Source organism: Leptodactylus fuscus, chromosome 2 (genome assembly GCF_031893055.1).
Source record: "Leptodactylus fuscus isolate aLepFus1 chromosome 2, aLepFus1.hap2, whole genome shotgun sequence".
NCBI classification, from domain to species: domain Eukaryota; kingdom Metazoa; phylum Chordata; class Amphibia; order Anura; family Leptodactylidae; genus Leptodactylus; species Leptodactylus fuscus.
In genome coordinates, this window is record NC_134266.1 from 35,811,140 (window position 1) to 35,839,064 (window position 27,925).

Here is a 27,925-nt window from a genome sequence, read left to right on the forward strand (position 1 = left end):
ACAACAAGCAAAGATCTATAAAACTGTGAATAATTGATAAAGATAGCGTATTGGAAAATTGTATAATGTTCATATTTTCTGAAACCTGAAAAACTTTGAAGTCTTCTAGAAGTCCTAAAACATATTATATCTCTTCCAGAAGGAGTGTATGGCAAAGATTTCCTCACAAGACCTCACTGGAGGATTTCTGTTGCATTTCCTTCTTCCTTATCACACCAGCAGAAAGGAAAGGTCCCACAACATGGCTGTAACCAGGGCCTCCATAGGTTATTGAGGAAAGAAAACTGCTGAGGCACCACATTGATGGTTTTCTGATGCTCTGCCGCTGCCGTATTTATTCGGTCTAGTACAGTCTTATATTGGGGGTCCACATGAGGGTCAAGAGGGTTGGACTCTGAAGGATCAGCGGATAATTCAAATAATAATGGAGGCTCATGGTGAGCAACCCTGTCTCCTTCACAAGCACAGATTACAGTATCATAGCATCTCCCCGCACCTTCAGGGAAAAAGACTGGAGTCATGTAGTGAGCTTTCCATATAGCACCACCTAGGAAAACAACATATAAATGCAGCATTAGCAGTGTTTTGAGTGATTTCTGACTTTCTGGGAATCCCTGGCATCCTCTGCATTTGTTTAGATGCTTTCCTAGCTTCCTGCTGTCTTAGAATACAACTCCCATGACCCCCCTCACTCCCTCCCCCACCCTGTTTCCCTAGATGGCCTTGGATCTCTAGCTACATCTATCTACCTAACTAACTCAGCCCACCCTCTCCCTATCATACTTACCTGTCTTCTGTGTCCTGGAAATGAGTTTTCTTCGATCCCATCGGCATCTTTTTCTGTGGACTTCTTGTGCATGCGGGAAAGTGTACAATAAATCTCTATTGTGCAGGTGCCGGCATAAGCGTAGGAAGAGATGCATCATGCTAGAAGGCTGAAGATTGGTAAGAATGATGGGGGAGTGTAGGTGACGCCTCCTTTCCGGAAATGCAGAAACGAAACGTCACCAGATCATCAGAAAATGTGCCTGGACCGCTCTAGCTATGTAGGTAGCTATATATTATTTTTTTAATTAAGCCTATTAAAAGTTAGGCAGCAGGGGATGGGGGTAGAGGGTAAGGGGGTGTTAGTTTAGGGAATAATTTTCAATTTATCTCATTATGAAATGCAACTTTTTTGTTGCAGACTTTGCTGTGATTTTTTGAGCCAAAGACTAGAATGGCTGCTAGCGGAATAAAAAAACGTATAGGACGTTCTTATACTTCTACCTTTTGCTCAATCCCCTCCTGGCTTTGGATCAAAAGATGTAACAACATTTTCAACAAAAAAAAGCTGTATTTCCACAACATGGGGCCTCATCTTGAATGATTTAGTCCACTCTGAAGATCAGTTTAGTTTGCACTGATTGTGAACAATCTATTACTAGTACAGGAGCACCACTGGTCATCTGTAAGAGACGGTCCATTAGTCTATCCACATTGTGTGTGTAGGTTACAACTAGAGAAAACCTCAATGAGCAGAGCGTACAAACTGTTCACCACAGTAAAGCTAAAAAAAAACCAATTTGTGGTCGTGTGATAATCACGGAACAGCAAAAAAAAAAATCTAGCTTGGTCCAAGGTCCATGAATAAAAAAACCTGAAGTCTAAATAAATACATTTAAGGACGGGTTCACACCTGCGCCTGGTCTACGCTTTGTGGGTTTCCATCTTCTACCTGAGAAACTGGACAGGAGACGGCAGTCAGTGACCGTCCGTGAGCGTCTTCTGGTCTCCGCTGCGAAACCGTTTTTTTAAAACTGGACATAAAGTCCTGCATGTCCGACTTTGTTTCCGGTTAAAAAAACCGTTTCGCTGTGGAGAGTCAGAAGACGCACACGGGTGGTCACTTTGTAAACCCATTCAAGTGAATGGATTTGAAAACTGACTGCCGGTTTCCGTCTCCTGTCCAGTTTCTTGGGCACAAGAGGGAAACCTGCAAAGCGGAGACCGGGCGCAGGTGTGAACCCGCCCTACATGTATGCCACCCATAAAAGATGTAGACAGCATAGGTAAATTACAGACGCGTGAATAGCCTAACACAGACCAAGCACATATGATAGTAAACATGAAATAAAGCACTTACTCTCTTTTTGATGCCAGCGGACCGCATGTAGGTTTTGGCCACAGTAATGGAACAGAAACTCATGTTCTGAGTGTGCAGATTGTCTTGTGACTAGAGGAATCAGGTTCCTTCCATCAATGATTCTAATGTAACAGAAAATTTTAATGTAAATATCTATAGGTTTTTTCTTTAATTAAACAAGACACCAGTTATTTATATGGGGAGCTTAAGGGGTCAAACCTCTTAATCATGGAGCTGTGAGCACAATTTTTCTATATGTGTATTTCTTATCTATCTGTGGGGCTGGGTTCTGGTGACAGACCCCCTTCCCCCTTTAAGGTAGCCGAGTTCTGTAACATCAAACTCAGTTTAGATCCTTAGACGTTATTCAGATAGATGTAATGTGGCCACATTTTAGTACCTGTATTGTGATGGCAATACTTGTAGTGTATACTTGCCTTCTACTTAGCAAAAGTGATGGTGGTGGAGCTTGGTTCATTTCACCCGAATGGGACATAGTTGCAATACTATACATCACTGGTACTAAGTAGACAGTGAGCATGAGGACAGAGCAGTGTAAACATTGAAGGAGCTGCGGCACTTGCACAACCACCATGGCCAATGCGGGGGTGTTGAGAGTCAGACCTCCACCAATCAGAAATTGATGGCCTGTACTAAGATTGCAAAAATAGACAAAAATGACATTCTAACACTGACCTGTCATTAGGTAATTCTCCACCACCCAAGTAGACCACAGTTGGATAAATATCCATTAGACTTGTGGGCTCATCAATTTCTATATCAGAAGGAATCACACCAGGCCATCGCAATATCCCTGGCACTCGGATACCGCCTTCCCAGCCAGCCATAGCTTTTCCACCTGGAAATTTTACATCAAAAACATTTTTTACATGCCCTACTTGAATTTGGGAAGAATATGCAAATCTGACTTCCATGATGTAATTAGGATGCCAGTGTCTCAGTCATGCACTCCAATAGAGGGCGCTCACTGAGGATGTGCAAGTCTATCTTCCATGATGTAATTAGGAAGACAGAGCCTCAGTCATGGAGCCCAATAGGTGGCGCTCCCTTTAACATCATGCCTGACCTTCTCAGAGGCCTTTGTTTGCAATGATGTTGGGATTTTACCAGGTAGTCTTGAATTTGATACACTACGATATGTAGGTTTGTTTGCGTTGTGTATGACAGATGTTACATTAAATTGAAGCAATATACAGTAAATCTGATTATGAGCTATTTTCTGGCTCAACCTCTGAATTGACTCTTGGGAATGGCTGAGTTACTATAGGCTACAGACTTACTGTTCATACAGGGAGCAGGTCAGTACCAAAGAGGCACAGCGATAAATTAGATGCTGCTTTGAGGGAGCCTTAATCTCTATACCATCCACCAATCACACCTTCTACATGACCCTATGACTGTTTTAATACAGATATGTATTATATCACCCTATGAAAGATTTCCTCACCTCTATAAATTCCATTCCATCCTCCAGTTTGGAATTTGCCATCTGTAGCCTCTAAATGTCCTCCATGGTCAGAGGCAAAATACACCATTGTGTTGTTCTTTAATCCAGCATTATCAATAGCATTGACTATTGAACCTGACAAAAATATTCAATGATGTAAGTGATTAAACTATACAGAAATAGAGGAAGGACATAGAACACATAATAAAAACTAACTAAAGAAAAAAAATGAGATCTGTAAAAGTACTGTTGCAATTTACTGCCACATGGAAGGCTAGAAAGCATGGAAAACATAGAAATGAGATGACATTCAAGTGTGATAGCCTTTTCAATTTCTTTAATCCCACACAAAAACAAAAGGAAATTGCCCGGTAGGGTTTAGTTATTGTGTTTGTATGGTATATAGATGGAGAAGGCTTTTATACATTTGCTCAAAAAGAGCAAAACCCAGGTGCAGCTACAAAAGGAATGGGAAATACAAAGGGAAAGTGTATACTTCTCTCTTCTGCGCAATCCACAATCTGCAACAAGTAAAGTGTGCCTAACGGAGCTTTCCCAACTATATCATTTTAAACTCTATTTGCTGGATACAGAGACTTGCAAAAGTATTCATACTTGGAACTTCTTCACATTTTGTCAGCTTACAACCACAAACTTAAATATGTTTTGTTGAGATTTTAAGGGACATACCAACACGAAGCAGCAGATAATTATGGAGTGGAACAGAAATGATACCTGAATTTCAACATTTTAATTAAATAAAACAACTTTACTTTGTAGAGCCAACTTTCACTGCAATTACAGCAGCAAGTCTTTTGGGGTATGTCTCTGACTGGACCATTCTAACACGACTATTATTTTATCTAAACTATGTTTAGGGTCATTGTCTTTTGTTGTCTCCAACGGGTTTTCTTCCATGATTGCCTTGTATTTAGCTCCATCCATCTTCCCAACAACTCTGACCAGCTTCCCTGTCCATGCTGAAGAAAAGCATCCTCCGCAGCATGATAGTGTGTTCAGGGTCAAAAAGTTGAACTTTGGACTTAGAGCACCGTCTTCCACATGTTTGCAGTTTCCCCTATGTGGTTTGTGGCAAACTGCAAACAGCACTTCTTATGTCTTTCTTTCAACAATGATTTTCTTCTTGCCACTCTTCCATAAAGGCCATATTTGTGGAGTGCACGACTTATAGCTGTTGTGTGGACAGATTCTTCCATCTGAGCTGTGGATGACTGAAATTCCTCCAGAGTAACCATGGGCCTCTTGGCTGCTTTTCTGACCAGTATTCTCCTTGCTCAATCTTTCAGTTTACATGGACAGCCAGGTCTTCGTAAGTTTGCAGTTGTAGAATACTCTTTCCATTTTTGGCACTCCTTGGGATGCTCAAACTTCTGTTTTAAACTTCTCTACAACTTTATCTCTGACATGTCTGGTGAGTTCCTTGGTCTTCATGATGCTGTTTGTTCACTAGTGTTCTCTAACAAACCACTGAGACCTTCAAAGAACAGGTGTATTTATACTGATACTAAATTACACACAGCTGGGCTCTATTAACTAATGTGAATTCTGAAGGCAATTGCGCGCACTGGATTTTATTTACTGTTATCAGAGTATAGGGGGCTGAATACTTTTGCACGTTTTTTCCACGGTGCTGGAAAATGCCACTAATTTTGGCACTGATATCTCCCCACTGTCAGAAGGCAGAAGGGTGGGGCTTACAGCTCAGTGTCATCTCTGGACATTAAGGGCCCCTTCAGACGGAGGATACGCTGTCTGATTTTGAACGTGTAGACGTTCCGAATCAGCAGCGTTTAAGAGCAGGTCCCATTGCTTTCTATGGGAGCTGGCATACGTGCGCTCCCCATAGAAATGAATGGGAAAAAGCAGCACTGTCAGCGCACTGTCAGCTTTCCAGCAGTATATAGAACTGCCTGCGCCCAATCTGATGAAAGGTCGTCTTTAAATGAGTTGTGTAGAGAACATTCAATGTAGAATAAAAGCTGGCATTGCTCCGAGGTTGCAATAAAATCTAACTTTTAATCCCTGATTTTAAAAAATTGAATCAAGAATAATACTCCAAAAAAAAAAAAAAGTACCTTATAGTGTCATTCCCGTAGCATCCAATATCTCCAATGCCAAGATCATCAGCAAGCATTAGCACAAAGCTGGGTTTAGGGTTTGATGCTGTTATATGTCTATTGCCAAATAAATACAAGATAGCCAGAAAATTCCTAAAACAGACAAAGTTTAAGGTCATATAACTGCACAGTAGAATTCATGTTACTACAAAACCAGTTTCTTGATTCCCACAGAAGTCTATCCATCTACATAGTCCAAACAAACACTGGTTAAAAGGGATGATGGGTGCAAGAAATATTTTTTGTAGTGTATACACTACAACATGATGGAGGTCAGCATACTAATATAGATGGTCCCGTGATTACTGATAGTGATTTATCACAGCACTGCTGGGGAATTGGAGGTCATAGCTAGTTTAGCCTGCTTTGCCGACATTCCAACTCTTCGTCATGTGATCCACTTCATTCTACTCTGAGCACAAGCAGCAATATCTGAGATCGGTCATGTGACTAAGAGTTGGAGAATTGCCCATCGATCTTGAAATGTTTTTTCTAGACTAAAAATATTAGGATAGGTCATCAATATCAAGTCAGTGGACATCTGACCCCTGGCACGCCCTGTGCAGTGAGCAAACCACAGTATTACACATCAACACAACTTCACTTGAATGAGAACTAATACCCGGTTCACATTAGCGTTCGGCTTCTGTCCAGAAGGAGTCCGCATGAACCCCACCCCCCCGAACGGAATACCAACGCTAATGCAAGCGCTGTGCAGTTAGGCACATGGACTCCATAGACTATAATGGGATCTGTGTGCTCGCTGCGCACTGCCCGCACGATGAATGTCACCTGATAATATACTACAGAGGACACAGATAATATCAAGATGGAGCGTATTAGTGAGTGTGTGAGCAACGTTACGAGTTCTGATGGGATAAGTTAGTAACTGTGTAGCACGGCATGAGGAACAAGTTCAGCAGCAGGACAGCTTAAGAGCTGCCGAAACGTCAGAGCAGGCAAACCACAGACAGCAGCAATTTGCTTAATATTGGCGGATCATCGAAGCCAACAACACGCAGACGAAGTCGCGGGCAGAGGCTAGTACATAATAAAGGCTGTGATGTCATTCGTTGTTTTGGACAACTAAGAAAATTTGGTTCTGTACTTCAGCATGCCACATAGTAGTTATATGTCTATTACCCAAAGCACATATTACTCAAATCCAGAGACAATATTGGTTTCAGTTATAGTTCCACAAATTTGAGTGCAAGGTGTAAGACTTTCTCCATTAACATCTTCCAAGCCTATAGAAAATGGTGCAATAGACTCGGCCCTTCACAAGCTTCTTGTACTCCGATGTGCGTTTTCTGAATGTATTTCTTTCCAGCTTTGTAGTAGTCAGAACAGCCAACTATGGGGAGGCAACTTTTTTTTTTCATGACCACAGTATGTTACAGAATGGATAACAGATAACAAGCCCTCTTAGTCTATGGTGTTGCTGCTGCTGTCTGTCTGATAGTTAATGAAAAGATAAGGAAAAGAGAAGTCACATTGCTTGTGCCTACTATTAAGTCAGAATTAGTCTCATTCAGATGAACTTGTTGGTCCTATGAATTATAAGTAGAGTACCCAGATCTCCCATAGGGATCTGGTCAATCAACCTTATTGTACCATAGATCTGTATAATGCTGAATGTTCATCTCATAAAAATGAAATGGGGACATATCAGGCACCAAAACTAACAGCATTGATTGCTCAGGAACAGTGGGTGCTAGAGGAAAAATTCCAACTGTGCCAGAATGAACGGAGCAAAAGCTATTAACAGATAATAAGAGCTGAAGTTGGCGGAGGTGTAGAAAGGTCCTCTATAAGATGCCTAATGTTTGCTATGGGACACCACGTTCTTTATATACGGAATTATTGCTAAATATACACATATTGCAAAGAGTTATATCATACATTAAAAATGATAGATAACTGCTCAAGGGTACTTACATAAGCCATCTTGTAAATGCCATTCTTCTTTCTGAAATGAAGATTTAATCATGAGTGTCAGAGTAGACTGCTGATTTTGACTTCAGACAGTCTGAATATAGGGGTGTCACTTGGTGAATATACAAACCCATACACCCATTCACTTTGATAGCAGTGCCACAGATAGCTGTACTACAACTCTCCGCTCTCTATGTCTTTCCCATTGAAGAGAATAGGAGCGTATATCAAAAAAACTCTGTGGGAAAAAAGAACGGTGGCAACGCATCGAGGTTCTTTGAACAATTGATTTAGGCTGAAATGTTTCAAATTGTTAGACAAATGGATGTGAATTATCAGAAAAAGGGGGCATGGCCTAAATGTGTCACACTATGCCTTTAAGATTATGGGATAGTGTTATAGTATTAAAAAAAAAAACCCTGCCACTGCAAATTATACAAAGAATGAGCAATGTAGCTCCAGGCATGAAGCATTTCCAAGAACGGTGGTGTTCCCGAGCTGCAACTCTATGGGGCTCTCCGATGGTGGACTCCCACAGATCGAATATTGATGGCCTATCCTAAGTATAGACGACTAGAGATGAGCGAACACTAAAATGTTCGAGGTTCGAAATTCGATTCGAACAGCCGCTCAATGTTCGTGTGTTCGAACGGGTTTCGAACCCCATTATAGTCTATGGGGAACAGATACTCGTTAAGGGGGAAACCCAAATCCGTGTCTGGAGGGTCACCAAGTCCACTATGACACCCCAGGAAATGATGCCAACACCTCTGGAATGACACTGGGACAGCAGGGGAAGCATGTCTGGGGGCATCTAACACACCAAAGACCCTCTATTACCCCAACATCACAGCCTAACAACTACACACTTTACACACTCAATACCACCTCTCTGACAGTAGGAAAACACCTTGAAACATGTGTATTTGGCACTTGCAGTGAGGAGAGCTTGTCACCAGCAGTGAATTTGGCCCTTGTAGTAAGTTGAGGTTGGCACCAACATTTGTTTTGAAAATCAGGGTGGATTGAGCCTCTAACCAGCAGAGTTTGGGCAAATTCATGGTGGAGGGAGCCTCTAAAAACCCCAGTTTGGACCAATTCATGGTGGAGGGAGCCTCTAACCAGCCCAGTTTGGGCAAATTCATGGTGGAGGGAGCCTCTAAAAAACCCAGTTTGGACCAATTCATGGTGGAGGGAGCCTCTAACCAGCCCAGTTTGGGCAAATTCATGGTGGAGGGAGCCTCTAACCAGCCCAGTTTGGACCAATTAATGGTGGAGGGAGCCTCTAACCAGCCCAGTTTGGACCAATTAATGGTGGAGGGAGCCTCTAACCACCCCAGTTTGGACCAATTCATGGTGGAGGGAGCCTCTAAACAGCCCAGTTTGGGCAAATTCATGGTGGAGGGAGCCTCTAAAAAACCCAGTTTGGACCAATTCATGGTGGAGGGAGCCTCTAACCAGCCCAGTTTGGACCAATTAATGGTGGAGGGAGCCTCTAAACAGCCAAGTTTGGACCAATTCATGGTGGAGGGAGCCTCTAAAAACCCCAGTTTGGACCAATTCATGGTGGAGGGAGCCTCTAACCAGCCCAGTTTGGGCAAATTCATGGTGGAGGGAGCCTCTAAACAGGCCAGTTTGGGCAAATTCATGGTGGAGGGAGCCTCTAACCAGCCCAGTTTGGACCAATTAATGGTGGAGGGAGCCTCTAACCAGCCCAGTTTGGACCAATTAATGGTGGAGGGAGCCTCTAACCAGCCCAGTTTGGACCAATTAATGGTGGAGGGAGCCTCTAACCACCCCAGTTTGGACCAATTCATGGTGGAGGGAGCCTCTAACCAGCCCAGTTTGGACCAATTCATGGTGGAGGGAGCCTCTAAAAAACCCAGTTTGGACCAATTCATGGTGGAGGGAGCCTCTAAACAGCCCAGTTTGGGCAAATTCATGGTGGAGGGAGCCTCTAAAAAACCCAGTTTGGACCAATTCATGGTGGAGGGAGCCTCTAACCAGCCCAGTTTGGACCAATTAATGGTGGAGGGAGCCTCTAAACAGCCAAGTTTGGACCAATTCATGGTGGAGGGAGCCTCTAAAAACCCCAGTTTGGACCAATTCATGGTGGAGGGAGCCTCTAACCAGCCCAGTTTGGACCAATTAATGGTGGAGGGAGCCTCTAACCAGCCCAGTTTGGACCAATTAATGGTGGAGGGAGCCTCTAACCACCCCAGTTTGGACCAATTCATGGTGGAGGGAGCCTCTAAACAGCCAAGTTTGGACCAATTCATGGTGAAGGGAGCCTCTAAAAACCCGTTTGGACCAATTCATGGTGGAGGGAGCCTCTAACCAGCCCAGTTTGGGCAAATTCATGGTGGAGGGAGCCTCTAAACAGCCCAGTTTGGGCAAATTCATGGTGGAGGGAGCCTCTAACCAGCCCAGTTTGGACCAATTAATGGTGGAGGGAGCCTCTAACCAGCCCAGTTTGGACCAATTAATGGTGGAGGGAGCCTCTAACCACCCCAGTTTGGACCAATTCATGGTGGAGGGAGCCTCTAACCACCCCAGTTTGGACCAATTCATGGTGGAGGGAGCCTCTAAAAACCCCAGTTTGGACCAATTCATGGTGGAGGGAGCCTCTAACCAGCCCAGTTTGGACCAATTAATGGTGGAGGGAGCCTCTAAACAGCCAAGTTTTGGGAAATTCATGGTGGAGGGAGCCTCTAACCAGCCCAGTTTGGACCAATTCATGGTGGAGGGAGCCTCTAAACAGCCCAGTTTGGGCAAATTCATGGTGGAGGGAGCCTCTAAAAAACCCAGTTTGGACCAATTCATGGTGGAGGGAGCCTCTAACCAGCCCAGTTTGGACCAATTCATGGTGGAGGGAGCCTCTAACCAGCCCAGTTTGGACCAATTAATGGTGGAGGGAGCCTCTAACCACCCCAGTTTGGACCAATTCATGGTGGAGGGAGCCTCTAAACAGCCAAGTTTGGACCAATTCATGGTGGAGGGAGCCTCTAAAAACCCCAGTTTGGACCAATTCATGGTGGAGGGAGCCTCTAACCAGCCCAGTTTGGGCAAATTCATGGTGGAGGGAGCCTCTAAACAGCCCAGTTTGGGCAAATTCATGGTGGAGGGAGCCTCTAAAAAACCCAGTTTGGACCAATTCATGGTGGAGGGAGCCTCTAAACAGCCAAGTTTGGACCAATTCATGGTGAAGGGAGCCTCTAAAAACCCGTTTGGACCAATTCATGGTGGAGGGAGCCTCTAACCAGCCCAGTTTGGGCAAATTCATGGTGGAGGGAGCCTCTAAACAGCCCAGTTTGGGCAAATTCATGGTGGAGGGAGCCTCTAACCAGCCCAGTTTGGACCAATTAATGGTGGAGGGAGCCTCTAACCAGCCCAGTTTGGACCAATTAATGGTGGAGGGAGCCTCTAACCAGCCCAGTTTGGACCAATTCATGGTGGAGGGAGCCTCTAACCAGCCCAGTTTGGACCAATTAATGGTGGAGGGAGCCTCTAACCAGCCCAGTTTGGACCAATTAATGGTGGAGGGAGCCTCTAACCAGCCCAGTTTGGACCAATTAATGGTGGAGGGAGCCTCTAACCACCCCAGTTTGGACCAATTCATGGTGGAGGGAGCCTCTAACCAGCCCAGTTTGGACCAATTCATGGTGGAGGGAGCCTCTAAAAAACCCAGTTTGGACCAATTCATGGTGGAGGGAGCCTCTAAACAGCCCAGTTTGGGCAAATTCATGGTGGAGGGAGCCTCTAAAAAACCCAGTTTGGACCAATTCATGGTGGAGGGAGCCTCTAACCAGCCCAGTTTGGACCAATTAATGGTGGAGGGAGCCTCTAAACAGCCAAGTTTGGACCAATTCATGGTGGAGGGAGCCTCTAAAAACCCCAGTTTGGACCAATTCATGGTGGAGGGAGCCTCTAACCAGCCCAGTTTGGACCAATTAATGGTGGAGGGAGCCTCTAACCAGCCCAGTTTGGACCAATTAATGGTGGAGGGAGCCTCTAACCACCCCAGTTTGGACCAATTAATGGTGGAGGGAGCCTCTAACCAGCCCAGTTTGGACCAATTAATGGTGGAGGGAGCCTCTAACCACCCCAGTTTGGACCAATTCATGGTGGAGGGAGCCTCTAAACAGCCAAGTTTGGACCAATTCATGGTGAAGGGAGCCTCTAAAAACCCGTTTGGACCAATTCATGGTGGAGGGAGCCTCTAACCAGCCCAGTTTGGGCAAATTCATGGTGGAGGGAGCCTCTAAACAGCCCAGTTTGGGCAAATTCATGGTGGAGGGAGCCTCTAACCAGCCCAGTTTGGACCAATTAATGGTGGAGGGAGCCTCTAACCAGCCCAGTTTGGACCAATTAATGGTGGAGGGAGCCTCTAACCACCCCAGTTTGGACCAATTCATGGTGGAGGGAGCCTCTAAACAGCCAAGTTTGGACCAATTCATGGTGGAGGGAGCCTCTAAAAACCCCAGTTTGGACCAATTCATGGTGGAGGGAGCCTCTAACCAGCCCAGTTTGGGCAAATTCATGGTGGAGGGAGCCTCTAAACAGCCCAGTTTGGGCAAATTCATGGTGGAGGGAGCCTCTAACCAGCCCAGTTTGGACCAATTAATGGTGGAGGGAGCCTCTAACCAGCCCAGTTTGGACCAATTAATGGTGGAGGGAGCCTCTAACCAGCCCAGTTTGGACCAATTTATGGTGGAGGGAGCCTCTAACCACCCCAGTTTGGACCAATTCATGGTGGAGGGAGCCTCTAACCAGCCCAGTTTGGACCAATTCATGGTGGAGGGAGCCTCTAAAAAACCCAGTTTGGACCAATTCATGGTGGAGGGAGCCTCTAAACAGCCCAGTTTGGGCAAATTCATGGTGGAGGGAGCCTCTAAACAGCCCAGTTTGGGCAAATTCATGGTGGAGGGAGCCTCTAACCAGCCCAGTTTGGACCAATTAATGGTGGAGGGAGCCTCTAACCAGCCCAGTTTGGACCAATTCATGGTGGAGGGAGCCTCTAAACAGCCCAGTTTGGGCAAATTCATGGTGGAAGGAGCCTCTAACCAGCAGAGTTGTGGGAAAGCAGGGTGGAGGGAGCCTCTAACCAGCAGAGTTGGTGGAAATCAGGGTGGAGGGAGCCTCTAACCAGCAGAGTTGGGGGAAATCATGTTGGAGGGAGCCTAGTATTAGCAGAATTGTGCAACGCTTATGGTGGATGAGTATGAGGATGCGGAGGAATTGGAGAGGTTGAGTACAGACATGGAGTTTCATGTTGGGGTGCTTTACACAGGTGGGCACAAAAATGAAGGCTCTATCCAGTGGTGGTTCATTTTTATCAAAGTGAGCCGGTCGGCACTCTCAGCTGACAGACGGGTGCGCTTGTCAGTGATGATGCCACCGGCTGCACTGAACACCCTCTCAGATAGGACGCTGGCGGCAGGACAGGACAGCACCTCCAAGACATATAGGGCAAGTTCAAGCCACAGGTCCAACTTCGACACCCAATACGTGTAGGGCGCAGAGGGGTCGGAGAGGACAGGGCTGTGGTCGGAAAGGTATTCCCGCAACATGCGCCTATACTTCTCACGCCTGGTGACACTAGGACCCTCCGTGGCGGCACTTTGGCGAGGGGGTGCCATCAAGGTGTCCCAGACCTTAGACAGTGTGCCCCTCGTTTGTGTGGACCGGTGAGAACTTGGTCGCCTACTGGAGGAACTGCCCTCCCTGCCGCCAACGTCACATGCTGGAAACATCTCCATCATATTCTGCACCAATTGCCTGTGGCAAGCATTGATGCGATTGGCCCTCCCCTCTACCGGAATAAAAGACGAGATGTTGTTTTTATACCGGGGGTCAAGGATAGCAAAGATCCAGTACTGGTTGTCCTCCATGATTTTGACAATACGCTTGTCGGTTGTAAAGCACCCCAACATGAACTCAGCCATGTCTGCCACAGTGTTAGTTGGCATGACTCCTCTGGCCCCACCGGAAAGTTCAATCTCCATTTCCTCCTCATCCTCCATGTCTACCCATCCGCGCTGCAACAATGGGACGATTCGAAGTTGCCCGGAAGCCTCCTGTATCACCATCACATCATCGGACAACTCTTCTTCCTCCTCCTCCTCCTCCTCCTCCTCCATTAAACGCAGTGAAGCGGACAGATGTGTGGACCTACTCTCCAGCTGTGACGGATCGGATGCTATCCCTAACTCCTCTGTGTGATCTGAGTTATCCCTGATGTCAATCAGGGATTCTCTCAGAACACACAAGAGCGGGATTGTAAGGCTCACCATCGCATCCTCAGAGCTCACCCTCCTTGTGGACTCCTCAAAGACCCGTAGGATGTCACAAAGGTCTCTCATCCATGGCCACTCATGGATGTGAAACTGAGGCAGCTGACTTTGTGGCACCCTAGGGTTTTGTAGCTGGTATTCCATCAAAGGTCTCTGCTGCTCAACCACTCTATTCAACATCTGAAACGTTGAGTTCCAGCGTGTGGGGACGTCGCACAAAAGCCGGTGTTGTGGCACATGCAGGCGTTGCTGGAGAGATTTTAAGCTAGCAGCGGCTACTGTCGACTTGCGAAAGTGGGCGCACATGCGCCGCACTTTCACCAGTAGCTCTGGAACATTGGGGTAGCTCTTTAGGAAACGTTGCACCACTAGGTTGAAGACGTGGGCCAGGCATGGAACATGTTGGAGTCCGGCAAGCTCCAGAGCTGCTACCAGGTTCCGGCCGTTATCACAAACGACCATGCCTGGGCCCAGGTGCAGCGGCTCAAACCATATTGCCGTCTCATCGAGGAGGGCATCCCTCACCTCGGAGGCAGTGTGCTGTCTGTCCCCCAAGCTGATCAGCTTCAGCACAGCCTGCTGACGTCTACCAACGCCAGTGCTGCAACGTTTCCAACTCGTAGCTGGGGTCAATCTAACAGCGGAGGAGGAGGCGGTGGCGGAGGAGGAGGCGGTGGCGGAGGAGGAGGCGGTAGAGGAGGAGGAGGAGGGGGGTGTTCTTCTCGTGTCCCTGCCAGGAATGTTAGGCGGGGAGACGAGGTACACCGGGCCAGTTTGGGAAGCAGTCCCAGCCTCAACTACATTCACCCAGTGTGCCGTCAGTGAAATGTAGCGTCCCTGTCCGCATGCACTTGTCCACGCGTCGGTGGTCAAGTGGACCTTTGTGCAAAGCGCGGAACTAAGGGCCCGCCTGATGTTGAGTGACACGTGCTGGTGCAAGGCGGGGACGGCACACCGGGAGAAGTAGTGACGGCTAGGGACGGCATAGCGAGGTGCCGCAGTTGCCATCAGGTCCAGGAAGGCGGGAGTTTCAACAAGCCGGAACGCCAACATCTCCTGGGCCAGCAGTTTAGCGATGTTGGCGTTCAAGGCTTGCGCGTGTGGGTGGTTAGCAGTGTATTTCTGCCGCCGCTCCAATGTCTGAGAGATGGTGGGTTGTTGTAAAGAAACGCCTGATGGTGCCTTTGATGGTGCAGGAGAAGGAGATAAGACAGGACCAGGGGAGGATGAGGTAGAAGTCAACAAAGTGGCGGAGGCAGATGAAGTGGTGTCCTGGCTCGTCCTCTGGAGTGCATCGCCAGCACAGTCAGCAGTGGCAGTGGCAGAGGCAGAGGCAGTGGCAGAGGCAGTGGCAGTGGCGTGAACGGCAGGCGGCCTTTGTCCTGCCGTTGCTGCCTGCCACTGATTCCAGTGCTTGGATTCCAAATGACGGCGCATTGAAGTGGTGGACAGGTTGCTCTTCTCAGAGCCCCTAATCAATTTCGAGAGGCAAATTGTGCAGACAACACTATATCTGTCCTCGGCGCATTCCTTGAAAAAACTCCACACCTTCGAGAAACGTGCCCTCGAGGTGGGAGTTTTTCGGGGCTGGGTACGAACTGGAACATCTTGGGAGATTCCGGGTGTGGCCTGGCTTCGCCTAAGCTGCTGACCTCTGCCTCTGCCTCTAGCTACCCTTTTTGGTGCTGCACCTGCCTCAACATCCACACTACTTTCCCCGCTTGACATCCCCCCTGTCCAGGTCGGGTCAGTGTCCTCATCATCCACCACTTCCTCTTCCAACTCCTGTCTCATCTCCTCCTCCCGCACAATGCGCCGGTCAACTGGATGCCCTGACGGCAACTGCGTCACATCATCGTCGATGAGGGTGGGTTGCTGGTCATCCACCACCAAATCGAACGGAGATGGAGGAGACTCTAGTGTTTGAGCATCTGGACACAGATGCTCCTCTGTTAGGTTCGTGGAATCGTGACGTGGAGAGGCAGGTTGAGGGACAATGAAAGGAGCGGAGAACAGCTCTGGGGAGCAGGGACAGTTTGGGTTATTGTTCTGTAAAGCTTCGGAATTTTGGGAGGAAGGAAGACAAGACTGTTGGGTAATAGGAGGAGAGGAGGCAGAGTCTGACTGGCTGCTGGACAATGTGCTGTAAGCGTTCTCTGACAGCCATTGCAAGACCTGTTCCTGGTTCTCGGGCCTACTAAGGTTTGTACCCTGCAGTTTAGTTAATGTGGCAAGCAACCCTGGCACTGTGGAGTGGCGCAATGCTTGCTGCCCCACAGGAGTAGGCACGGGACGCCCTGTGGCTTCACTGCTACCTTGCTCCCCAGAACCATTCCCCCGACCTCGCCCACGGCCTCGTCCACGTCCCTTTCCGGGAGCCTTGCGCATTTTGAATTCCTAGTTAGAAATTGGCACTGTATACCAGTAGTAAAAATTGTGGGTGCACGTAACCCCAATATATTCTTTGAATTCCCAGTCAGACACTGGCACTATATGGCAGTAGCAAGAAATGAGGGTATTTATAACCCCAATATATTCTTTGAATTCCCAGTCAGACAATGGCACTGTATACCAGTAGTAAAAATTGTGGGTGCACGTAACCCCAATATATTCTTTGAATTACCAGTCAGAAACTGGCACTATATGGCAGTAGCAAGAAATGAGGGTATTTGTATTCCCAATAAACTCTTTGAATTCCCAGTCAGACAATGGCACTGTATACCAGTAGTAAAAATTGTGGGTGCACGTAACCCCAATATATTCTTTGAATTACCAGTCAGAAACTGGCACTATATGGCAGTAGCAAGAAATGAGGGTATTTATAACCCCAATATATTCTTTGAATTCCCAGTCAGACAATGGCACTGTATACCAGTAGTAAAAATTGTGGGTGCACGTAACCCCAATATATTCTTTGAATTCCCAGTCAGAAACTGGCACTATATGGCAGTAGCAAGAAATGAGGGTATTTGTATTCCCAATATACTCTTTGAATTCCCAGTCAGACAATGGCACTGTATACCAGTAGTAAAAATTGTGGGTGCACGTAACCCCAATATATTCTTTGAATTACCAGTCAGAAACTGGCACTATATGGCAGTAGCAAGAAATGAGGGTATTTATAACCCCAATATATTCTTTGAATTCCCAGTCAGACAATGGCACTGTATACCAGTAGTAAAGATTGTGGGTGCACGTAACCCCAATATATTCTTTGAATTACCAGTCAGACACTGGCACTATATGGCAGTAGCAAGAAATGAGGGTATTTGTATTCCCAATATATTCTTTGAATTCCCAGTCAGACAATGGCACTGTATACCAGTAGTAAAAATTGTGGGTGCACGTAACCCCAATATATTCTTTGAATTACCAGTCAGACACTGGCACTATATGGCAGTAGCAAGAAATGAGGGTATTTGTATTCCCAATATATTCTTTGAATTCCCAGTCAGACAATGGCACTGTATACCAGTAGTAAAAATTGTGGGTGCACGTAACCCCAATATATTCTTTGAATTACCAGTCAGAAACTGGCACTATATGGCAGTAGCAAGAAATGAGGGTATTTGTATTCCCAATATATTCTTTGAATTCCCAGTCAGACAATGGCACTGTATACCAGTAGTAAAAATTGTGGGTGCACGTAACCCCAATATATTCTTTGAATTACCAGTCAGACACTGGCACTATATGGCAGTAGCAAGAAATGAGGGTATTTGTATTCCCAATATATTCTTTGAATTCCCAGTCAGACAATGGCACTGTATACCAGTAGTAAAAATTGTGGGTGCACGTAACCCCAATATATTCTTTGAATTCCCAGTCAGACACTGGCACTATATGGCAGTAGCAAGAAATGAGGGTATTTGTATTCCCAATATATTCTTTGAATTCCCAGTCAGACAATGGCACTGTATACCAGTAGTAAAAATTGTGGGTGTATATAGCCCCAATTCTATTGCTAGGGGACTTGCAGGGTATTTCTGGGGTGAAGGTGGGGGGGCACACCGTTGGAACGGGTATCGGGGTATATATCGGGTATACGGGAATACACTGACAGTGTATTCCATTCAGGATCCTGGGAAAGCTGGGTTGCGGCGATTGAGCCCGTCAGTGCCACGTTACACTGACAAGCTTCTCCCTGGAATTTAGCTCTTACAAGAGCTGTTGGTTGTCTTCTCCTTCCTATCCTAGCCTGTCCCTGCCTACCCAGAATCTAAGCCCTAGCTAGCTGGACGGAAACCTCCGTCCTCGGTGAATTGCAAGCTCAGAATGACGCGAACCTGGGCGGCGCTGTTCTTTTAAATTAGAGGTCACATGTTTTCGGCAGCCAATGGGTTTTGCCTACTTTTTTCAACGTCACCGGTGTCGTAGTTCCTGTCCCACCTACCCTGCGCTGTTATTGGAGCAAAAAAGGCGCCAGGGAAGGTGGGAGGGGAATCGAGTAATGGCGCACTTTACCACGCGGTGTTCGATTCGATTCGAACATGCCGAACAGCCTAATATCCGATCGAACATGAGTTCGATAGAACACTGTTCGCTCATCTCTATAGACGACCAAAACCAAAATCTAGATGAACTCTTTAAGGGTCCCATACACTAGGACAATATTTTAGACAATTACTTTTTCACTGTCCTACCTTTCACATATACTAAGACATAGATAAAGGCAGATCAAAAATAAAATATATAGGTAAAGATACCCTAAGTAAATGTAAATCAGGTTCACATACATAAGACTATTTACTACTACAGAGATTGCTATTGAGTATGACTTACACTTCTTCGGGATCCAGTGTTGTTTCCCGGATTTCACTGCCCTGACAATTCATTGGCTTATACACCAGCTGACTGACTTTTCCTCAGGCGTCATAAACAACAAGGCTGCCAACACCTTTCACAAGACTGGTTTCACAAAAATCTAGGCTGGATCACATTGCAGTTACACATCAGTGCATCAGGGACTCTTAACTTTCCCCAAATGAATGTCAAGTTATGGAAATCATTCACTCAGAAATAGCATGTTTGCTCAATTTTTAACTCCTACCAGATGCAGGAAACCCAAACGCAGGCGTGACCCTAGCGTCAGATGTTGTGGTTAATATTGACTGCAGCATCTATTGTAATGTTTTACAAAAGTGGGGGCTCCCAAGTCTGGCATCAAAAAACTGAGTGTGAGTCAGTTCAATAAAACTGGGAGATAGGAATACTCCTTTATGGCCCAAAATAGACAAGTGCTCGAAGGGTTAACACTTGCTAACACCATTGGTTTCCTGGAGGTAACAGCTTTTTTAATACGTATAGGTTTCCGTTCTGGGGGTCTCTCATTTAAATAGGTAGTCTTTACTTTGCTTAGCTTTGTACATTTAGCAGGCATTGTTGTGTTATCCCTTTATTTGGCCCTTGGACATTTGTACACTTGTATACTTGATGTTTTTAATTGACGTCATAGCATCGCGCCTCCTAAATAGAGAAGCAGACTTGTGTCTGTTTTCTAGGTGTCTTGTAAACCGCAGTTGGTTAGTTTTAACTAGATCGGTGTCTTGCAGACACCGATCTAGTTAACAGTGAAGCATATACTAATGTCCTGGGGCATTACTATCAGGAGGGGCGGGATATATTAATGGCCTGGGGCATGACAGAATTCACACAGACCAACGCCCCTCCATGCGGCCCCTCCTGATAGCCTGAAGCGGTCGCCTCATTAGAGGTGTGGCCCTGTTTGGTTACTACAGGTAACTAAGATAATTTTGCTTTTAGACCATTCTAATAATTCTGCCCATGGGTGTTCAGTTTTAAAAATCCGCCAGAGCCCCTGGACCCAAAGATCCAGTAGAAGTTGAAAACCCAGATATTGCAGATATTTCCTGGTATCATATCTCGCCTACTGTTGTATCTAACAAACAATAAGTAGACAATAAATAGCCTTGTTAAATATATATATTCAGGCTTGCATGTGTATAGGATGGTATAGAGCCGTGGTGGCAAACCTATGGCACGCGAGCCAAACGTGCCACATAGAGCTCTCTCTGTGGGCACCCATCTGTGGAACAGATTATACTGTGTGAGGGCCACTGTAGAACATATTGTACTGTGTGGGGGCCACTGCGGACCAGATTGTACTGTGTGGGGGCTCCTCATTATTTATATCATACAGTATCTGTTTTATAGAAGATATGATATTATTACAGGCGGTAATAACATTGCACGGTCACTATAAAACAGATCGTGTGTGATGTAAGTAGTGAACACTAAATGTTCAAAATTATGCCAAATGCAAGCTATTACCTTTTATACAAAGTTGTTTTATATCATTGAATGCTCTGTAAGGTGGCATTCACACGACCGTATTTTGCAAGTCCATAATTGTCGGTAATTATGGATCCGCACAGTATTAAGGTTAATTTGCTGTGCTGGCACTTTGTGATAAATTTGTGGGTTTTGGGTTGCAGTTTGGGCACTCAGTCTTTAAAAGGTTCGCCATCACTGGTATAGAGGAATAACTCAAGCAAATGTAGGTCCAGCAATTCCAATGTAATCCATATAGGGAAACTGCAATCATTTTTCCAAGATTTTGTCTTGCTTTTCTTCATGCCTCAGTCTACTGTATGTGGTCTGGTTTATATTCATCTGTACCATCCTCTTCAATCTTGCCACATGATAGTACAGATTAAGAACTGTACACATACTACACCAATTCTCTGGATTGTATCCACTGAAAGTAAATAAAAAATTATAACGTTTGTTTGCCAAAAATGGATAACTCTTTTAAGAATCTGACAATGTTGCCAGCATATTAACTGAGGTTGCATAATTCTGGTCGACGTGTTAAGAGGAAAACCACATAATTTGCTTGATCAGCCACTAGATGGCAACCTAACAAAGCAATAGCAAATTTACATGCAGATAAAGTTCTATTACACTGTCCATGGATTATAATATAATATAATCCTCTGCATTGTCTTTTTTTTTAAATTTTAATAAAATATTTAATATTATGTAAAAAAAAGATAACTGTAAAATAAAAGTAACTTGTATGCTATAGGAAGAAGAAAAATCCAAGTCATTCAGTAAACAGATTGATGCCAAGATTCTGTAATGTATTTCAAGAATACCACATCTTAGAGTGTGCAAGATAATGCTGTAAAGCTGTATATTAGCATAATAATAATAATAATAATAATGAAAATATACATAGTGAACATTGAAATCGTACTAATATTATAAATGTGAAAGTTTGAATGTTTGTTCCTCAATCACGCAAAAAACACTGAATGGATTTGAATGAAATTTGGCACATGGATAGTTTGTAACCTCAATTAACACATAGACTACTTTTTATCCCGGTAAATGACATGGCTTTATGACTGTTATGAATTTATGTTCACATGCTATATTACACTGCTCTTGCAGCAGCTTATCTCAAGTTCTGTTAAAGCCAGGTCTGTTATCTCTCTGGGTAAATACTCAGCTAACCCTCAGTCCATTATGTACTAGCATTTGCATATTATCTGATCTGCTCCGGGCAACATGCTGACACACTGAATGGGAAAACACCTTTAATCCAAATTGGCAGTTTGCCACTTTTAAACATAACGGGGAACAGAAAATCTAATTTGTTGCAAAATTCTAAAACAACGAGAGCTATGAAGGAAGCCAGAAGTCAACAGAGTTCTCCTCAAGTGGAGCTCAGGGGGATCATCGACGCCAACAACACACTCATTATACGGTGTCCCAGCGAGCTACTGAGATACCGGAACAATCACAGACACAGCGCAAGGAACAAGTTCAGCGGCAGGCCAGCTTGACAGCTGCTGAAATGCCGGAGCAGGCAGATCATCAATGCCATCAACTTGAACATTATATGGTGTCCCAGCGAGCTGCTAAGATGCCGGAACAATCACAGACACAGTGTAAGGAACAAGTTCAGCAGCAGGACAGCGCATTCCCGAGCAACAAGCACAGTTAGTTTTGATACCTGATGTGCTATTTAAGCAATCAGCCATACTCAGCAGCAGAGAATGGAGCAGGAAGCAGACAGCTCAGTTTTCAGTGTAGTGGTCAGACCAGGATAATGAAAATCAGTGTCCATTCACTTGAACGAGAAATAAGAATAATTCTATCTTCTTCTTGCTCTTTTCTCTGTGTATCAGCTGCTGAAAATGGCTGACTGGTGGTGGTGCCAGTATCAGACCCATCACCCGTCTATTTTTGAAGATCCATCCTTAGGCTCATTCATCAATATTCATTGGTATTGAATTGTCTCAGGCCTGTTCTTTATCATCACGGTGACTGGATGTCAACAAGTGTTCTTGTCACCTGGACCTTATGCACAAAGTCTTGTCATTTACCACCATGTAAGATGGTGGGTCAAACATGTAGCAAGGGGACTCGATTGACCACTATTGTTCTCTGTGTATTTCTGCCAGACAAGTAGCAATACTCAGATGCAAAACTTTTAGTTATCTTTCTTGGGGATGGGGTTACTCATAGACAAGGACTTATGTCCAACTGTCTCACAATATCTTTAAGGATCAGCTTTAGGACAGCAGAAAAAATATAGAAAAAATATAGATGGTTCTCGCTGGATTGGCAAGTGTGGAAGGTTGCGGACGGCAGGAGCAAACCTATGACTGTGGGGTGGGATTCAAAAAGTATATGTGTACCCTTATCCCCTTCCCTTTCTTCCCTTCCTATGTCATGTACTTACATGTTCGCTGGTAGCTTGGTATGGTCTGCTCCCCCTCCTGTGTTCCTGCTCGTTGGTACAGTCCTTCTGGTCTTAGTGTTGTAGCTCCGCCCCTTCGGTCTCTTTCCCGGCTGCCTTCAGCACTGGACGGATCACCCGGAATTTTCCCTCCCTCCCTCCCTCCCCTTTTGGTTGTGTTATATATAAAAAAAAAAAAAAAAAAAAAAAAAAAGAGAGAAAGGAGATATGGTTTTGCGGAGCTCAGTGAGTGATTTTCATGGTTCCCCATGGCGCAGTGCTGCGTCCTTTGGTTAAAAAAAAAAAAAAAATTTTTGCGGATGTATAAAAAAAAAAAGAAAAAAAAAAAGAAAAATTATTAGAAAAAAAAAAAATATAATGAAAGAGGTTAACGATGTCAAGTTTGGAGCAGTGTACTATGCTCAAAATGGTGGTGGTGCTCTGGTTGTTTGCTGTTTGTGCGCTTTGCTGGTCTTCGGTCTTTACGTGACTTTTGGCCGCGTGTCGGCGGTCTTGTTTTTTCGCCTATTAACATTTTCTCTTCTCTTTCAGCCAATCCTCGACTATTCTATGCCAGTCACAGCTGGAGGGCGGTAATGAACAGGAAGTAGGGTGACGGCGAGATGATGCCCCTCCGCGGGAGGGGGCCGGGTCACCTGTTTCCTGACCAGTCTATGTTTACCAATGGGTTATGTTTACATTTTGGTTGCCATGGTGACGGTTGCCATGGCAACCCAACATTGTTATTACCTGATGTTATAAACGATGTTTACATTTTGGTTGCCATGGGTTGGTTTCCATGACAACCCAACGTTGTTCTTATCTACTGTTTTATAAATAAATACGCTGTGGCCGACTTTCACCCACACAAATGGTTAATGGTAGTCTGTTTGTTTTTTATCGTCCTGGGGATGTGCCTTGAAAGGGCAAAGGGGAAAATATATTGGTCAGTACGTTTAATCCCCGCAGTCTTACATCTAGATCTGTGCAATGTAATGCATCACAATGTATGGCAGTACATTGCACTGGGGTTTTGGGGACGGGGTGGGGGAGGTGTAGATTAGCAGATCCTAGGTTTAAGTCCCCTTGTGGGACAGGTAAAAAGTAAAAAATATATATATATATATTCATTATGGAAGATGGGGAATGAAAATAAGAAAAGTCGCTGAGCAATTATGTACAAACTAACCTGCTTCCAAAATGATCCTGCATACTACCCCCTCTCCTAACAGAGGAGAGAAGAGACTGAATGGAAGATTATGTAGATAATCTATTTTCCCATAGTCCAAACAGCAGCACAACGTATGGGGTATTCCTGCCCCTGTGAGCCATTTAGGACAGGCGGAACTTTTAATCACATCAGCCTTCCCCTTTAAAAGGACAGAGAACCTCCCCCCCACTGTGTTAGTCCTCAAGTATCCAGAAGGACCCTAAAAGAGGACCAAAGAAAAGAAACAAATGGGAGGGAGCCTTGTGCTGTTGTTTGGACTATGGGAAAACGGATTATCTACATAATCTTCCATTCCCCTGCGCCAAACAGCAGCACAACGTATGGGGAGGTAGCAAGTAAACCCCCCCTAGGGAGGGACCTCCTGGCATACTGACGATAGTACAGAGCGCCCGAAAGCTACCGCTTCCGATGAGCGCCAATTTAGCCTATAATGACGAATGAATGTCAACTGTGAGCTCCAGGTCGCGGCTGAACATATTTGGTCCAGCGAAACCGAGCGCCTCTCCGCACAAGTAGCAGCGACCGCCCTCATAGAGTGGGCGTGAACAAACTGCGGAGGGGACAACCCCTGCGCCTGAAAGGCGTGGTAAATGGCCTCCTTAATCCACCTTGATATGGAGGCTTTGGATGCTTTTTCTCCCTTATATCTACCAGAAAAATTTACAAATAAATTCTCTGACCTTCTCCAGGGTCTGGTTCGCTCTAGGTAGACCCTTAGGCACCTGACCAGATCCAATGTATGTCATCTTTCCTCCTCCTGGGAGGAAGGGGAAGGAAAAAAGGTCGGCAAGGAGATCACATGATTAATATTACGGTCCGACGGGACCTTGGGAACAAAGCCAGGCAGATATCTCAATTGAACTCTATCAGAGAAAAATTGCAGGTATGGTTCTAAGGCCCCCAAGGCCTGCAGTTCTCCGGTCCTCTTTGCTGAGGTCACTGCTAACAGAAAGGCCACCTTGTAATATACAAACCTTAGGCCTACCTCCTCCAGAGGTTCGAATGGGGCTAGACACAGCCCCTGAAGTACTGTGGCCAATCCTACTGCGGAACTGGGGCTTGGATGGATGGCCGAAGCCTCGCGGCCCCCTTTAAGAATTGGCCAATCAGCAGATTCTGAGACAATCTGATCCCTAATACGGCAGAGAGAGCAGCCACGTGTACCTTTAGTGTAGCCGGAGTTAGGCCCCTCTCCAGGCCACTCTGTAGGAATTCCAGCACCGAATCCGAGGATGTACCCATCCGGTGGTTCACCAAGCACCATTGGCGATAGATTCTACCAATCCTTAGGTAGCTCCTGTTCGTGGACTCTGCTCTTGAACAGGCCAGTGTTGACAGAACGGCCTGGGATAATCCTCCATGTCCGTATAGGGTGCGTTCAACCTCCAGGCTGTCAGGTTGAACCTCTCCAGGTCCTGGCAGAGCCGGTTGCCTTGGGTTACCAGGTTGTGGAGAATCGGAAGCCTCCAGTGGTTCCCTCGACTCATCTGCATGAGGTGGGTAAACCATGCCCTCTTTGGCCAGAACGGTATGATGGCAATCACCGATACCTGGTCCTGTTTGATCTTCGCCAATACCTTCGTTATCATGGGGACCGGAGGGAAGATGTACACCAGCCTGAACCTCCAAGGTATTGAGAGGGCATCTACTGCCAAGGGATTGTCCTCCCGATAGAGGGAACAAAACTTCTCCACCTTGGCATTGTACTGGGTGGCCATCAGATCCACCTCGGGGAGACCCCACATCTGTGTCAGCCGTAAGAAGACATCCTGGTTTAGGGACCATTCGCCGGAAACTTCGAGGCCTCTGCTGAGCTGGTCTGCCAGTATATTTAAGTGTCCCTTTATATGCACCGCTCTGAGGTGGCTTACATTCACTTCTGCCCACGAGAAGATCCGGTCCGCTAACTTTCGAAGAGGAGGCGACCTCGTACCTCCCTGTTTGTTTATATAAAGGACTGCTGTAGTGTTGTCCGTCCTGATCTTCACTGCCTTGCCGCGCAGAAGATGGGAGAAGTGTAGCAGGGCCCGGTGAATTGCGCATAACTCGCGCCAATTGGATGACTGGGAACTTTCCCGATAATTCCACGTCCCTTGTGCCAGGGTCTCCCCCAGATGCGCCCCCCATCCATGGAGGGACGCATCCGTGGTCAACAGGGTCCAGTCGGGCTGGACTGTGGACCTCCCGTCCTTCGGTTGGTACCACCATAGCAGTGATTGACGGGTACTGATGGACAACTGGATAGGCTTCATCAGCCCTAAGGGGCTGCGGCTCCAGACCTTGAGGATCTCGCTCTGAAGGGGGCGCATGTGCCACAATGCCCATGGAACTGCCTCTGCAGCTGCCGTCATCAAACCTAAGACCTTCATAGCAGTTCTTATCTGAACTGTCCGCGTCACCGCCAAATGATGCACCGCCCGACCAATCTTCTCCTTCCACTTCTTCCACCGGGAAGAGGGTCCTAAACCTCCTTGAAATTTGAAAGGATCTTTCAGGCCGCTTCCACTCAGTTTCCATGGATCTTGCCAATGCTGGTTCCACTCTAAAGGATCTTGGTCCTCTTTGTTCTGACGTCTCGCCTCTATCAGGGCGCACAAGTTTCAACAGCTTGGGCATTTTTTCCAGAGGAAAAGAGGGACCAGCAACCTTCGATTCATCCTCCATGGAGATCTCATCCAAGACCTAAAATTCGTCCTCCAAAGGGACTGACCTTGACGGGGGGTCCAAACGTGGCCTCTTGGCGAGGTGAGAAATAGACTCTTTCATTTCCCTCATCGAGTCCTCCACATATTCTTTAACCCAGGAAATCATCTCCCGGAACTGGGACTCCTCCGGTTGCGGGCCTCGACATTGGCGGCAGCGGGAGTACTCGTAGTCGTCCGGCAAGGGGATGTTGCAGCCCCTGCAAGGAGCATGTCTGCGTCTCGACCCGGACTCCCTATGCCGTTCCTCTCCAGAAGAAAATGAGGAAGACATCTATAACAGAGAATATCCCATAAGCCACAGCAAGGACACCGGAGTGGAGTACTTCACCATATACCTCTAATACCTCGCCTGAGGGATAACCAAGGGTGTGGTATCACCAGGAGCTTTTAGGGAGCTGACCAAGCCAACAAAAGCCTGAGCAGCAACTGCCAGCACCCATGGTAGGATTATATAGCCCTACCAGGAAGAACCGCCCTTAGGCCCGCCTCCAGGCCAAATGCAAGGGCTACCAAGCCCCAAACCAACACCTCTTACCTTCCCTGTATTCCTGCCTCCTTCACTCCTCACAGCCTATTGTCCCCCCCCCCCCCCCGCACCCAGGGAAAGCTGCCACAGCCGGGAGCGCGCGGGGAAGGCTGGGCGTCAGACGAGAGGTCCACGCATGTGCAGACCGCCGCCGGAGGAGGAAGGAGGAAGCCGGAGGACGCAGCCGCGTCATGCCGGCATCAAGCGCCGACCGCCTCGGCCCCCGACAGATAGCAGGCAGACCGGACCGCCGGCTCCAGGTACCTACGCCCGGATACATGCATAGGGGGAGAGAACCTCCCCCCCTCCACCTGTCCTGCCCTCAGGACAGAAAAAAACACAGTGGGGGGGAGGTTCTCTGTCCTTTTAAAGGGGAAGGCTGATGTGATTAAAAGTTCCGCCTGTCCTAAATGGCTCACAGGGGCAGGAATACCCCATACGTTGTGCTGCTGTTTGGCGCAGGGGAAGGAGCTCTTCCTCCTTAATAAAACGTTCAAGATGTTTACCACCCACTTGACTAGTATAACCTAGTTTGCATCAACACTAAAAGGGCTTATATCTTTGGAATGGCTTAACAGAAAATGCTGAAGGTGACAGCACCTATCAGGTAGGCTTTTCAGACCTGGAGAGAGATGTATCAAAATCAGCAAAAACTAGAGATGAGCGAGTACTGTTTGGATCAGCCGATCCGAACAGCACGCTCTATAGAAATGAATGGATGCACCTGGTACTTCCGCTTTGACGGTGGCCGGCCGCTTAACCCCCCGCGTGTCGGCTACATCCATTCATTTCTA

General features: G+C 46.4%; 1 protein-coding gene across 1 annotated transcript; it reads right to left on the minus strand.

Annotated features, from left to right (window-relative positions):
• Positions 1–173: 173 nt before the first annotated feature.
• On the minus strand, positions 174–26,564 carry LOC142194037 (arylsulfatase L-like). Its single transcript, XM_075263065.1, has 6 exons — positions 25,834–26,564; positions 5,690–5,824; positions 3,594–3,736; positions 2,822–2,984; positions 2,126–2,247; positions 174–547 (listed from the first exon to the last, which is right to left on the minus strand). Exons 1-6 carry the CDS (start codon positions 26,562–26,564, stop codon positions 174–176), a joined length of 1,668 nt encoding a protein of 555 aa, XP_075119166.1.
• Positions 26,565–27,925: the final 1,361 nt, after the last annotated feature.

What these genes read in the sequence shown, in the direction of transcription:
- LOC142194037 (XM_075263065.1), bottom strand. Translation starts at nt 26,564, where the DNA reads ATGGAGGATGAATCGAAGGTTGCTGGTCCCTCTTTTCCTCTGGAAAAA. An exon ending in TTATATAAACAAACAGGGAG is followed by an intron (nt 5,825 to 25,833) that starts GTACGAGGTCGC and finishes TGTCTGTTTTAG; the next exon opens with GAATTTTCTGGCTATCTTGT. An exon ending in ATGGAATGGAATTTATAGAG is followed by an intron (nt 2,985 to 3,593) that starts GTGAGGAAATCT and finishes TAAAATTTCCAG; the next exon opens with GTGGAAAAGCTATGGCTGGC.